Source organism: Orbicella franksi, chromosome 3, assembly GCF_964199315.1.
Source record: "Orbicella franksi chromosome 3, jaOrbFran1.1, whole genome shotgun sequence".
NCBI classification, from domain to species: Eukaryota; Metazoa; Cnidaria; class Anthozoa; order Scleractinia; family Merulinidae; genus Orbicella; species Orbicella franksi.
The window spans coordinates 22,470,001-22,485,508 of NC_138147.1; the positions used below are offsets into that span (position 1 = coordinate 22,470,001).

Genomic DNA, 15,508 nt, shown 5'->3' on the forward strand with positions numbered 1-15,508 from the left:
ATTCTACGTTGTGTCGGTTTTTGCTTTTGTATTCTTCATTTTATATGTAAAGCCGATTAGATCACTATTGATCCAACGTATACCAGCAGGATCATCGTTCCGGTTGCTTGCTTAAACATTTTATTAGGTAGGCAGAGATCTGTCGAATATGGGGGGGGGGGGGGGGAGGTGGAGGGGGGTTGCTTGTCTGTGATGTTTTGGATTGCTATAAATTGTGATTGGCCAGTATTTTTAATCACAGATTTCGACAATTGCATGAACTGCTATTTGCAGCTGGATTGCCAAAATTGTACAATCGAAGACTACTGGGTATAGCTATATTGATGTTTAAAGTGAAAAACAGTCTATGCCCGAAATACTTGCTTACCTTTTCAAGAGACATCAAAGTAGCTACAACCTAAGAGACTAAGATTTTTCTATAGTAATACCTCATTTTATCACAGTTACTTTGGAAGGCATTTGTTAAGGTGTCTGGGTCTGAAGTTATGGGCCAAAATACCTAGATTTGAAATCAGAAAGAAGAAAACATAGGAAAAGTGTGAATTCAAAGAAGAATGGCAGCACCTAGAATGCATTCCTTGTTTTCTGAAGTCCTAGTGGCATTACACTGGCTTATGAAAATTACAATTCATTATCCTTGTACATAATGGTGCAAATGTATGTTCTAATATATCATTACCCGTGGAACTGTACCTTAACTTTGTTATCTCGTTTTCTTGTATACAAAGTAATTATTCTGTACCTTGTTGTCAGTTCTCAGGCTTACCCCGCATATTTAGTTACTGTTGGTGTAAGAAAAGAATATCCTTCGTTTTTTACCTGTATTAATGTTTATAAAATAACTGAGATACTACGCACGCTCTGATTGGTCAATAGAGTTGCTAATAAACCTATGTTCTATTGTACCGGTAAACCACGGTTCCCGATCTATGGCAGCCCTGGGCGGGAACTGAGAACTCGGAACTCTAGCGATCACAAATGTAACAAACAGTTTTGCCTTTCACTGGCTGAGATATCAATAACACGAATATCTTTTCATTCAACATCTACATGGAAATTTGCGAGGAAAAACAGGACCAGCAGCTAGTCGTCATAAAAAGCTTTATCTTTTTTCCAGGGCAAAACGTTTACGCCGACTCCGGTTACGCTTGAGACTAAGATTAAGGAAGTTTTAAACCCTTATTTCGGCGCTTTCCATGGTCTGTGGAGGACGAAGTCAGCTGTGCTTGACTGATCAATTTGGATTGACAAAAAAGTTTAAAAGCAGGGAAAAGATCAATTGGAGTTGTCAAAAAAGTAGGGAAAAGATTTCTTTCTATCAGAAATTTTGAGTTTAAACTCAATGCATGTATGCATAACACGATAAATGAATTTGATTTCCATAAGCTTAGCTTTCAAACAATAGTTTTCATTTAGCAAAATACAGAGAGAAACACGGACTTCCTAGCCTTCAGCATAAGTAAATAAATTCTGAATAAATTTCGGAAGCAGCGTTTCTGTAACTAACCTTTATTCCATTCACCAAACATTGGAAAGTTATCGTTAAACACTGCGTTGAATCGCTTCGCCAAGCGCATGAAGTTTGGACTGCTTGTACACTTTTCGTACAGACTTTTACCTTCGTGATGACCGATTCCACCTACGAATCCCTGCATTTCCCCGTCAGAATACTTTTGAGTTAACTAATATGCTTTTTGCCTTTCACCGATAACCTTTTCCTTTCCTTTCTTAAAACTTTCTTAGCGTGAAATGTTTTCGTCGCTTTGCTCTGCGGATTTCGTGTCCGGCGCGGAGTCTGTGCTTTCATTCTTTCAGTCGCTGTGATTGGTTTGTCGCGTCATCTCATGAATTTGATGAGAATAAGCAACTTGATCACGAAAATACAATCAATTTTCCTCTCGTTGACAGACTTTTTCCATAGATGTTTCATAAAAGCGATAGACCACTCTTTCTATGGGTTTACCGGCGCAATAAGCCACTTAGGATGTTGGGAGAACACTCGAAAAGCTTGTAAATCACGAGCCGTTGCGCGAGTGATTTACAAGCTTTTCGAGTGCTTAAATAATTCTCATTACTGAAATTGACATAACAACAAACAGAATGTACTTGGTTAAAAAAGCTTTAATTAGTGGCCAAAGCTTAATGTATTTATTTTGCTTTGCTTTTGGTATGTGTTAGATATTTTACAAACAGTTGACCATAATGTGGATCCATGTGATGACTTCTTTTTGCATGCGTGTGGGGGCTGGATAAAGAACAACCCTATTCCACCTAATGAACCACTTTGGAATCAAGTACTAGTTCTGAAGACAAAAAATGATCAACTTTTGAAGACACTCCTTGGTGATCGCAGGATTAGAGAGAGATATCTGACAGTAAGTCAAGTTTCTCACGTTTCTTTTATCTCCACACAGCCTGTAAAAAACCTCTCTTATCGGCTCTTTTTTCTCACAAATACTTGACAAAAGTTTGATGGAACATTTGAGTTGAAGTTCAGGCTCTCAAGTGCTAATTTATTGGAGCAAAGGGTGGTATTTTGTCAAGGTATTGGTACATCAACTAAACCTTGTGGTCATTAGCCAGCAACATTTTGCCACTCAGCAAAGGAAATCGCTTGGCAGTGAACGGGACTCTGGACAGTGTTCTCCTAAGGCGTTTTTAAAGGCCAGGGTCCTAGAGTGGGTGATCACTTGTCCCCTCACTAGCTTACCACAAACTGTGTATACCACAAAGAGCTCTGATGAGTTATTTTTAGTCTTTAGATTGAAATCAGCTTTATTACTTAGACACGAGTGTTTTACTGGAAAATACACCACTCGAAAAATTCATACGACCACTCCGGGACTCGGATGGCGTATTTTCTAAACCCTCACTATTGAAGATATCGATTACTTTACTGATATCATGTTTGACCCTTAAACTGTACTTAAATTTGTTGGTGTATGGTCGAAACATCTTTGGATCTTTCTCGAAAGTCTTCGGCAATCTTTGGTTATCTTCTTTAATCTTCGGAGATTTTCGGAAATTGTTCGGAAACGTTCATGTGGCCTTCGGGTAATTTTTGGAGAATCTTCGGAAATCTTCGGAAAATCGTCAAAAACGTCGTTATCAGTATGTCTATATAATAAACAAAATAATACATGGCTGCTTGTACATATGGAATATCTCTTCTCGTGTTCAACTTTATATCGCACTCGTTCGCTGCGCTCACTTGTGAGATATCGAGTTATACACTCGAAGAAATATTCCATATCTAAGCGCGCCCATGTATTATCCTCTATTTTTTTGCATTTATAATAAATTTCGTATAGTGTGATCGTCCGGGTGAGTGTAGTTCTGAAAAGAACTGTTGTTGGTGACTGACGTTGGCAACCTGAGCGGAAGTCATCTTCAGAGTCAAGTGAATAGTGTTTGTCAGTCGATGATCTTATAAGTCTGGTCCGTTGAACGTGATTGGTCAGTATAGCCATGATGGTATTGGCTGAAAGACTCGTGTAAAGTTTGTCATCAGTCATTGGTGGGTTTCGATCCGTCTATTGTTAGTCAAGTAGGTCGGTTTTGGTCCGTGTATTGTTAAGTCGGTCTGTTAGAAGTCCGTTTGTCGGTTTCGTTTCTGTCGTGGATAAGTCGTTTGTAAGGCGCCGGTAGTTGTTGACATCTGTTAAGAGGCGTTTGTTCTAGGTTAGTGTACCAGCTTTCCAGTGTCAGTCGTTGAAAATAGTTTGTACTGTAGGTTAAGCACTGAGCAGAGTCCCAGTCAATGTTGTGGTTTGTCAGTTGATGATGTACAGCAATGTGATTGTTGGCATTACCATTTCTCGTGGCTCGTTTGTGTTCAGTCAGTCTCGTGTTAAGGCGCCTTACAAACGACTTATCCACGACAGAAACGAAACCGACAAACGGACTTCTAACAGACCGACTTAACAATACACGGACCAAAACCGACCTACTTGACTAACAATAGACGGATCGAAACCCACCAATGACTGATGACAAACTTTACACGAGTCTTTCAGCCAATACCATCATGGCTATACTGACCAATCACGTTCAACGGACCAGACTTATAAGATCATCGACTGACAAACACTATTCACTTGACTCTGAAGATGACTTCCGCTCAGGTTGTCGAAACGTCAGTCACCAACAACAGTTCTTTTCAGAACTACACTCACCCGGACGATCACACTATACGAACTACTGATACCCCTGGGTTCAAACCATTTACTGTGTATAATAAATTTTATAAACGTTATTAAGGTAATTCCATCGAAATAGAACTCACAGTAGATTTTCTTTCAAACTTTACCTGTTGGCTGCTCATATCAAGAGAACTTAAAATTTGAAATAGAAAAGGGGGCCACGGAATTTGTTTAGGAGCAGGATGACTTTCAATAAACCCCGTAACTCCTGAAATTATTTGCTTTCAGAAACGTTTATATTTGAACCATTCACCTTACGCTTTGTGGGAGCAGAAAAATAGGGAGAAAGTTAAGCGAGAAATATATGGCTCTGTCTCACAAGGACTGGGAACTATCAAATTCACGAATTTGATTGGTCGAACTCGATATTGAAAGCTGTCTAGATTTTCCCATCTAGAACGGCATCTAGAAGAGTAATGTTTTGCAGCGAAAAAGTTGCAAACTAAAATGCAAAATCATTGACTATTTTCATCTTTCAATATTTATTTATGGAAGTGCCAAGAGCCTGATAAGAAAAAAAAAGTAAAGAGCACGAACAAACTTTGACAGAAAAAAATTCAGCTCATCGCTGTTCGCAAGCAAAATGTCAGTTAGTACAAACCAGTTACATCAAACGAATTAAATTGTTCTTGTTAGCGCCATGTAATAAACATCTTATTAACCGAGCTTAGTCGGTCTGTATGGGAGAATCTTGACCTCGGTCGTGTGTACTCACGACCTCGGTCAAGATTCTCCCATACAGAACCTCCTGCTCGGTTAATAATACCTAAATAATAGTCAATAATTGCATCAATGTTAAGGAGCAATTTGATGTACGTTTCATGATAAAGGAACCCATATTTAGTCGACAGGGATCCAATATGTTTCAAGCACGCAGTGTTCTTGAGGCCAGATATTGTTTTTTACGAGTGCTAGCTATGCTCTAAATTTCAGTGATAATTGTTTGTCCTGCAATAGCAAATGGTCTATATTCACTGTATAGAAAGGTGATCTCTGCATTCAACGAAACAAAAAAATTGTTAGGCCCAAGTACTCGTTTCCGCGTAAAAACGATGATTTGTCTCTTGCAAGCCAAACCGTTTAGAGGAAGCAATCATTTTGTATATGTTTTGTATGTGCACGCGTTCGTGAGCGCGCGCTAATGACGCGAAAATCGTGCGTAGTGCAATTCTAAGGAATAACCTTAAATTGTCTGTAGCGAAAGACGATAGCGGAGCTCCGGTGGCCCGAAGGACCGCCAGGCGGAGTCCCATACTCATGGAAACCCGTGAATCACTTTTCTCATGGTAAAATTGGCTAGCGGTATTGCTCGTGGGCGCGTGCGTACGGCGACGGAGATGTCGCACAACATGGTGGCCATACTCCAGCTAATAGGACATGCAGCCTTAGTAAACAGCGTACATCTTTGATATCGGACATCCATTTTATGGTCGATTGACACCTGTCAAAACAAGGTATCCGCTGACCAGTGTCACGTGGTCATGTTACGGGCTCAAGTTTTGAGCTCATCCAGGTCAATTTTTTTTTTTGAAGTTACTCGCTGACCAAGTACCGGCTTTTCGATTCGATCGCGGGCTCAAACCAGGTTATTTTACTGTAATCAGGACCGGGTTGTTCGGAACTGAGCCATTTAACGCTAACCCAGGATTTAAAGTTAACCGAAGTATAAATTTTCTTGTATATGCTTATGTTTTGTGTAGTTTGAGATTATTGAAACTCAGAAGGCCAAACAATATAAACAGAAAACCTCACCACCGGGTTAAAAAAAAAATCAAATCAGAATTCTCGCTTATCCTGAGTTAGCTTAATCAGGCTTTGAACAACCCGGCCCAGGACCTCCTCTTTTAGGCTCGGCTAAATCTGTATATTATTCTAACTGATTTATTAGCATTGTTCTGAGCTGTAAGTTTATCTATTGGGATTGACATTTTAGAGAATTTTTCATTGAGTTTAGAAAATCTGTTAAGGAGACAGCATAGCATTCCACTTTTATTTTTATCATACTAAAAGATTGGTTCAAGCCAAGCCCTCGATCGAATCCTCTTTTACAGCACTTTGAGGATGATTTCGGTTGTCTCTGCTGTTGTTTTGGACAATTTTTTTTGTCTAATTTGCATCACTTTTCTTTCGCTTTTCAAGAGAGAAAAAAACATACTCAATTTGCTTGGCCTGTACTTTGTTTCTGCTTTATCTTGTCCATGTTCACCATGTTTGTCGACATTTCATGCTAACAACTGGTATGCATACAGTGTTATGCTGAATGTGACATTGCAATTTTCAAGCCAAGTGGCGTCCTTTTCTCAGCAGTTCAAGTAATGCGGGCCACCTTGCCTTACCTTGGGAGAACACTGGACTCAGAATATTGTTTGGAGCTAGATTGCCCTGAAAAGGGCTGAAACGCCAGGAATGTTTTTGCCAAATCTGGTGTAGTACATTTGTGCTATACTGTATTGTGAGATTTACATGATTGTGGCGTTAAATTGAAAGAAGATTTGTTTGTCACAGCCTGACTGTTCCAAGCTTCTTTACTTTCTCTAATTTGTGCCGTTGTATATAAAGTATGTTTTCCCTAAAAAATGCAATGTATTTTATTTAGTTATTACACTGTATTAATTGAATCGAGTGGAGTATGGGTGTGTAATTTTAAAATTAGATGAGCGCGCAACCTAAGACCGATTTGAAATTTTGAGCACGACTTCTCCCTAAATTGTATGACACAAGGTCTTACTAATTAATCGTATCAATAATAAAATCCGAAATTAAAAAGTCTTTTCAGAGCTTCTTTTGAGTGGAACAGGTCAGTAGTGTTTTCCAAAAGTTGTAAAAGCTGTAGGAAATATTACAAAGGAAGCCATTAAAACTCAAGTAATTGACGTGCAAATGGCGTACTGAGTTATCCTGTAACTGGACAGCCACATGATGATTACGTGATAAAAAGGCAAGCAGAGAACCAATCACGAACGAGAATTTTGTTATAGATACGATGAATTATGAAATTGATATTTGTATAAGCTTATCTGGAAGTTTTTCAGTGTTAGAAGATAAGCAATAGCACGATAAGTCGCTGTAAAGAAATGAATTAATAAACAGTCATCAATACACTGATTCAGAAAAACATTCGGAAGCTGTATGTGGCTTAGGTTTTGCGGTTCTCCCACACCTTAAAGTTACAAAGTTCTAGCAGCTTGTGGGGTATTTCATGTTATTTCCTTTACAAAGCAGTAAAAAATCTTGACCTTCAAGCTTTCACAGTATAAAATGAAATAATTTACATGTTAGCTTTAACATTTACAATTACATGCAAGTCTTATAATATAGTTATGGTAAGTTTTTCTTTTCTTCTCATTTAGATGGTGTCCCCAATTAGCTTGTCTGATTCTGCACAGCTTAATACATTCGACACCAAAATATTATCTTATTTATTACATTACAGATTGGTCCATGATGAAAAAGAGAATTCTGATTGGTTCCCTGAGTGGTCGGAATTTTGCAATACCGACCGCTAAGATGAACCATTCAGAAATAGTTTTGGTAAATTGCTTTTCTAAAACATTACACACAGAGAAAAAACAGTTTCTTCTTAAGCAGAAATATTATCTCCTTTATGTTTTGGAGGATAAACTCAGTGAAACTAAACGGGAAAGCCAAATTTTTGAACGTATTAAGCAAATCTTTCAAACGGACAGGTCAAAGCGTTTAACGTTTAAAGCAAGGTTTTCAAACAGATCGCCCAAAGCATTTAAGGACGGTGCCTACTAAATACAAAGGTTTTTGCGCCAGGTAAGGACTACGTGGAAGACGTAGACCTTTGCAAGGGCTATTGGAATCCACAAAGAAAAATTGGGGTAGCCACGCATTTTTTCGAGATAATTAGCCTTGAATCTCAACAAAAATGCTGACAGCATTTTCTGAAAAAAGAAGGAAAGGATATTTCTTCACAGATTTCCTTCGAATTCGCCTTTACTAACAGAAAGGCAAACACATTTATAAAGATTTTAAAACTGCATAGTAAATGGTAGCATAAAAACCATTTTTCGTATGTTTTTAATGACAAAATCGTTGCAACAGCGCTTTTACCGTGTCTGACAGCCTTCCTCTGGTTCAGTTAAAATATAGTCTAAATACCTTTTGCTCACAACCAGAAACTAATCACGTGTTGAATAGGCTTGCCACTTGCGTTTCATAACATAAAATGTGGGGGTAACTACGCGTTTTTTGAAGTTATTGATCTTTTTTGAAGACTCTTACGGTGCCCGTTACATTTTTTCCTGTCATCTCCCCGGTAAGTAAAACATTTGCGTATTTCGCACTTGTTTTGCGCGCGCACAACGCCATCTTCAGGTACGTGTTTACAGTTGGATTTCAGTATAAATTTCCACAAAAACAGCTAGTTTTTCAGCTGGATGACAACAGTTTGTGAGCGATATGCTGCTAGTTTGGTGTTCCTGGTTTAAGTACGGGTTCATTAAACTTGATTTGGTCACAGTAGGAAAATTCTGCTTTCTTTTAGGCCCGGTTCATACGTCGCATTTCTGCCGTGTCGAATTCAATTCAACAAATTAAATTCGACAGAAATTCGACGTCTGAATCGGCTGTCGCATTTCTGCCGCACGAAATGCGACACCGATTCAGACGTCGAATTTCTGCCGTGTCGAATCTAATGCATGCATTATGTTAATGTATTAGCATGCGTAAATGTTTTCTCGCCAAAGACAATCTCGTTCCCAGAGTCTTCGTTCCCCTTGACCAACGGTCGGAAAACGAGGGCTCTGGGAGCAACCATTTCAGGCATGCGCCGTAGATGCAGACTACGCAGTGAAACCGGATAGGCAGAATCACCAGAATTCGGTTGTTTCAAAATGGTTGCTCCCAGAGCTCTCGTTTTCCGACCGCTGGTCGAGGGGAACAAAGACTCTGGGAACGAGATTGCGCCAAAGAAAAAGAAGAAACTTGGCCATTCTCGATCCAATGCAACCTGAACATATTGCAACACACCTGCTCCGTTGTCAGCCTTCTCCTTTTCGTTCCATTGGCGGTCAATTTTTCGCAAAATTAAAGTCCTTCGTCGCTCAGTATTTTCGTCCGCCATATTGAATACCCTACATTTAAAACGTTTTCCGCTGGCCGACATACCCGACGGTACAAATTCTGAATTAAGTGCGACGTATGAATCGCCAGTCGCATTTCTGCCGCACTTAATTGAATTGAATTCGACAAAGCAGAAATGCGACGTATGAACTGGACCTTAGGCCCGGTTCATACGTCGCATTTCTGCCGTGTCGAATTCAATTCAACGAATTAAATTCGACAGAAATTCGACGTCTGAATCGGCTGCCGCATTATCCGAAAGAAATGCGACACCGATTCAGACGTCGAATTTCTGCCGTGTCGAATCTAATGCATACATTATGTTAATGTATTGAGCATGCGTAAATGTTCTCCCGCCTAAGAAAGGGGAGAAACTTGGCCATTCTCGACCCAGTGCAACCTGAACATATTGCAACACATACTGCTCCATTGTCAGCCTTCTCCTTCTTGTTCCATTGGCGGAGAATTTTTCGCAAAATCAAAGTCCTTCATCGCTCAGTATTTTCGTCCGCCATATTGAATACTCTACGTTTAAAACATTTTCCGCTGGCCGACATACCCGACAGTATAAATTCTATACATTTTATACATTTCGCCGATAAAAGTAAAATATAAAACTTTAAGGTAAAAAGCTGTTAAAATTGAGTCTTAACGTTTTCGATCTGTTGGATCATCATCTGATGATGATCAAACAGACCGAAAACGTTAAGACTCAATTTTAACAGCTTTTTGCCTGTTATATTTCATTTGCTTTTTTGTTTCTATTTGTTTGGTTCATGTCTAGTCCCAGGTTTCGACCACACGTGGATTCTGTCTCACCTGGTAGTGAATATTTTAGCTTTCAGACGGCTAAAGTGCGGTGAACAAAAAAAGCAATATCAAATTTATTTTTTCGATTTCCATATCATGACCTCAAGTTGATTCAATTAAGTGAAAAGAAAAATCTGCCATATACGTTTTAAACACATGGTGTGCTTCACTTTATGCAATTTCCAGTTTTCCTGAATCAGTGCATTGATTTAGCCACTTTATTTTGCAACAATGATCTGAATGGTTATATAACTGTCTTTGCTAGAATGATGCTGTGCGAAAGGCCTTCATGTATTATGATTCTTGCACAAACTATGAGCGCATAGAACGTGAAAAAGGATCACCTCTTCTTGAAATAATGGAGAAATATGGTTCATGGAACATAACCAACAAAACCTGGACTTCTGACTCATGGGATTTTATGAAGACCTTGGCTCAAATGCACAAATACCTTAAGCTATCACCTTTATTTACGTTTCAAGTGCAACCGGATCTTATGGAATCTTCACGCTACATTATAATGGTATGACAACTCTTTGTTATTCCAATGTACACGTACATACAAAGGGGTGTAGTTGCAGCGCAAGGCAATCTTGATCCTGAGTGAAGCTCGAGTTTCAAGTTAGCCACTTTTATTTTGCTTCATATTTTTTCTTGCTACATTATAATTTGTAATTTTTATAGTCTGTTTTTCTTTGCATGACCATTATAGTGATATTACCATTATAGTGAATATCAGTGCCAGAAGTGCATTTGCCAGTTCAATTTTCTAGGCTCAGTTGTTTACGAAAAAAATTATTATGTAACTATAAGTTAAATCCCATGCTCACCCTCACAAAACATTTCTGGTTCAGGTTAAAGGAGCCTCGGCTAAAAAACAATTCTGGCCAAAATAGTGAATTTTCCTTAGTGTAAGTCCGTTTTTGTGCTTAAAAGTCGCAGATTTCTTTTTGCATTCGAATGCTTGGCCTTAGATTTGTCAAATTTAGTGCTTTCAAACTCGCTGCTTGGCGCCATGTTTTTCAGCGCAAAGTGTGCTGGGAGATTATGACGTCAGTGGGTTGTCAGACTTTCATCACGGCGGGCTGATGGCGGGTTTTTGAATTTACGGCCGGAGGGCCGTAGATTCTATGTCATCCAGCGTGTTCGTTAACCAAAAACGTGCAAAAACAAAAGAAAATTCGTACTTAATCAAACTTCCGGTGTGCGAAGATCGCTTCGCGATTAATGCCCGAATGACCGACTGTACGATTGAGAGGAACAAAATGTGAAGATTAGTCATGATTGATTTGTCGGTAGACTTTCGGTTAGTCAAACCTGTCAATGTTCGTAAGAGGGAGTTGCTTGTCAAAACGGAGAAAAAAAAATGCGAATTTACTAGCAGAAGCACAGCGTTACGGAGCATTACCAATGATTACGATCTCTAACCGCTGACCGTACGTATGACATTACAGACCCGTTTTCCCACGTTCTTCGAAGTGACGCGAATTGGTGAGTAGTCAAAGTTTTCTTTTTTTTTTCTGATATTACCAGGTACAGCTATCAGCGAATGTGCCAAAACATTGTTTTCGAATGATCTTGCATGATTTTGAGTGGTTTCCGAAAGGTTTTGATTGGAAATACGAATGTTACGTGCCTCAGTTCAAAGCAGCTTTCGAGCAAATAAAATGCACATTTGCAAATGGGTGTCTGGAAAACCTGAATAGCGAATAGCGAATAGTCCCGAATAGTGCGAATAGTCTCGAATAGTGCGAATAGTGGTGAACAATCGCCAAAGGTGGCGAATAGTGACGAATAGTCATCAATAGTCACCGCTTTAGATCTAATATCATGCGTTAATTAATTATCCAAATAAGCAACAGAATTTCAGTGAATTTATTACCTTTTCTTCTCCGAACTCAGGCTAGGGCTGTCCATCGCCGACATTAAGAAAACAGAAAACACAAGGATATCCTAATAAAGTCGTATTTACGCTTTTGCAGCGGTTACAACAGAAGAAATTACGTTTAGAAACACCTTTTGTCCTGATAAGCGTGTGTGCTCTTTAGCGGGAAAATCCCATCCTACGTTGACTGCGAGATACTGGGTACCCTATTTGCTACGATTTGCCACTATTTGCCACTATTCGCCACTATTCGAGACTGCTCGCCACTATTCGAACTATTCGAGACTATTCGCACTATTCGTACTTTTCGCTATTCGTTATTCGGGACTATTCGCTGTTCGCTATTTGCGACTATTCGCTATTCGCTGTTCGGATTTTCCAGACACCCTTTGCAAATTGATGTTCCTTTCATGTTTTTATACAACCCGGAACTCAACGTAATGTTTGTTTTGTAATAAATATTTGTTTCAGCTACAGGCAGGGTCGATTTTAAAACGCTCTGCTGACAAAAAGCTATTTGAACCAGGTCAATACAAAGATCGTTCACATAAATTCTTCATACGGAAATTCTGGATCCTTTCAATCGTAAATACCGACGGATCAGGAAGGTTTGCTTTGCATATATAAACAGAGTAAGTTCCGTGTCGTCTGTTCACCATCGTTAAGCTTAACTGGATAATATTTCTATACTATCTCAAAGGGATGTCATTGGTTTTATGAAAAGCTTTTACGAAGCTAGAGTTACTGACGTCGCCGTCCTATACGAAAATTAGGGACCTTTAGCAACTCGTATTTTTCGAGCGACGGCAACGGCGGTGTACGAGAGGGTCTGGATCGAGAACGACGTTGTTCCCGCCAAATACAAACCTTTAGCAGCTTCCTTCACGTCGCGACGGCACTAGACGACCATCCCTGAGCACAGTCTTTCCAGAGTTTTTTTTTAAGTGTTTAATTAAAAATGAACAAGTTTAAAAATATCCGAGATTTGCTATTGCTATCTCACAATGGGAACACTATTTCTGATGAAGAATTCGTTTTACTTTACGATTGTTTTCAGTCGAAAAATCCAGATTTCAGTTACGAGTCGTATGATAAGTTCGACTTAGATGATATGGGCAAAGCTGACTGCAAGGCGGAATTTCGAATAGAGAAGGCTGATCTCCCCCGACTTGCAGATGTGTCACAAATTCCTCCTGTGATCAAATGCAGACAAAGGAGCCTATGTGATGGCCTCAAAGGGCTGTGCCTGCTACTGAGGTAGACAAGCTATCCTTGTCGATACAGCGATATAATTTCTCGATTTCCACGCCCAGTATCTGTCCTAAGTTTGATCTCAAATGAGGTCTTAGATTACATCTATGAAACCCACTCACACCTGGTCACAGATTGGAACAGAGACGTCCTGGCCTCCGCTGCTCTTCAGACGTATGCTGAAGCAGTATCAAGGAAAGGTGCACCATTGGACAACTGCTTTGGTTTTATAGATGGGACTGTTCGGCCAATTTCAAGACCTGGTACTGGGCAAAGAGTTGTGTAGAATGGACACAAGAGAGTGCATGGACTGAAATTTCGGTCTGTTACCTTGCCCAATGGATTAATTGGCAATATCTTTGGACCAGTAGGTGAGTACTTCATTTGCATCGTTCTACATCCTTTATAGTACAAGTCTTACACACAAAAAAAGCTAAGGATTGTCACTAACTTTGCCAAAAGATAATCAATTTAAAGGTCGCTTTTAAGGCCTGTACTAATGATAAATAAAAAATATATATGCCCTATTTTAGAATCCAGAACTCACAAACTTTACCCTTTCAGGCCCCACAAGTATGTCAGTACTTTCAGGTGAGAAATACCACATGGGGCTCTCTGTTGATTAGTCCAAATTTAACTGGAGAAATGGAATGAAAACCATTATTTCCTATGTATCGGGTTCTTGTGAGACAATACTTGCTTTGATGAACTATTGCTTTTGTCTTTTAAGGTAACCTTTTTTAAACCTTTTTCTTTGCATTTCAGAGGGTCGTAAACATGATGCTGGGATGCTTGCCGATTCTGGATTGTTGAATGACCTAGGGAGATTTGCCTTTTCACCAGCTGGACCACCTATGTGTGTTTACGGTGATCCCGCATATCCCCTCCACATTCACCTCCAGGCTCTATTTCGACAAGCCCATCTTACACCACTAATGGAAGAAGATAATACAGCAATGAGCACAGTACGGACCTCTGTAGAGTGGATCTTTGGTGGCATCATAACTTCTTTAAGTTTTTAGATTACAAAAAGAACCTGAAGATAGGACTTAGCACTGTGGGCAAAATGTATCTTGTCTGTGCAGTGTTACGCAATGCCATAACTTGTTTATATGGCAATCAGACATCTGAATATTTTGAACTTGAGCCTCCAACACTAAAAGAATATTTCCAGTAAGTTTTGAGCAGTCCATGTGGAAATTAGTATTATTGTTAAGAGAAGCAAGGTTTAAGTTTAGCTAAGTTCATGTGCTCTGAAACATGGCAATTCTCCACAGCAAAAACCACGAAAAAAATATGAGCTTGCCCTTGTACCCTTGTCCTTTTTCGTGGATACGCGAAGCGTAGGAACGTGCTTGTTGTGGGGAGTCCGATATGCAAATTTGTCACTCACTCACTCACTCACTCACTCACTCACTCACTCAGGTGTAGACACTGTTCGTAATTAGTCGGCCCGAACGAGAGCGCCCGAGCCCGACGCCATGTTGGAACAGTAACCGAGCCCGACGCCATATTGGAATAATAACCGAGCAGCTGCGCGGTTACTATTTAAAGCGTGCATCTCGCCAGCCCGAATTTGATGATTTTGTAGCTTTTACACGACAATAATAATTGAAAGTGAAGAATGATCATCGCAGTTAATTTTCCAATTTAAGCAATTGGAAAGAAGAAGCCTGAAAAAAAAAAAATCAGGGCTAGCCCTGATTTTTTTTTTTTTTTTTCAGGCTTCTTCTTTCCAATTGCTTAAATTGGAAAATTAACTGCGATGATCATTCTTCACTTTCATCTACTACCGCAGTTCATATATGAATTATTTCATATAAACTTCACACAATAATAATTATTAGGTGTTTCGCTAAAGTGAAGTGGAGTTGACTTCGAATGTTGTAATTAGTACTATGGCCAACTCGAAGGCTGAATTTCAGGAGCATCTGAGTCGTCCAGGCGTAAAAAAATGACCAGGATATGAGCATTTGTTTGCTGGAAAGTGACCTGAAAATGCGTAAATCTCATGCTAATGTGGTAAGCTTTGGTGAGAATGTGTCTTAGTGGTCGACCTTAATGAACTTATATGAGCGAAACGAACTATTTTTAATGAACGAAACAGCCATTGAAAACAGTATAAACATTGGCACCGTTATATAATATTGTAATTTCATTTTTATAATTTAGTAACATCTAAACCTGAGGCCAGCCGAAATATTGTTTTAAATATACGGCGCTGTGCCAGCCTTGCAGTAGTCTTTGACTTACTATCGTTTTACTTTCCAAG

At 39.4% G+C, this 15,508-nt stretch overlaps 3 protein-coding genes and 1 pseudogene across 4 annotated transcripts in view; 3 read left to right on the forward strand and 1 right to left on the reverse strand.

Annotated features, from left to right (window-relative positions):
• The window catches only part of LOC145482721 (uncharacterized), a 96,440-nt gene that overhangs the window by 37,409 nt on the left and 43,523 nt on the right, over positions 1 to 15,508 (forward strand). The gene's annotated exons all lie outside the window — the stretch shown is intronic.
• The window catches only part of LOC145482674 (endothelin-converting enzyme homolog), a 237,657-nt gene that overhangs the window by 9,921 nt on the left and 212,228 nt on the right, over positions 1 to 15,508 (forward strand). The window contains exons 2-3 of the mRNA XM_081461309.1: positions 2,179 to 2,375; positions 10,366 to 10,623. Of these exons, the coding sequence (XP_081317435.1) occupies positions 2,179 to 2,375; positions 10,366 to 10,623 (455 nt within the window). The remainder of the gene's footprint in view (positions 1 to 2,178; positions 2,376 to 10,365; positions 10,624 to 15,508) is intronic.
• LOC145482748 (uncharacterized) lies at positions 7,982 to 10,225 on the reverse strand. Its single transcript, XM_081461389.1, has 2 exons — positions 9,691 to 10,225; positions 7,982 to 9,177 (listed from the first exon to the last, which is right to left on the reverse strand). Exons 1-2 carry the CDS (start codon positions 9,718 to 9,720, stop codon positions 8,872 to 8,874), a joined length of 336 nt encoding a protein of 111 aa, XP_081317515.1. The 5' UTR covers positions 9,721 to 10,225; the 3' UTR covers positions 7,982 to 8,871.
• Positions 12,637 to 14,948, forward strand: LOC145482760 (uncharacterized; annotated as a pseudogene).

Coding starts and splice junctions, on each gene's coding strand:
- LOC145482748 (XM_081461389.1), bottom strand. CDS start 9,720: ATGGAGCAGTATGTGTTGCAATATGTTCAG. Junction 9,178..9,690: donor ATGTGTTGCAATATGTTCAG/GTTGCACTGGGT, acceptor CAATATGTTCAG/GTTGCATTGGATCGAGAATG.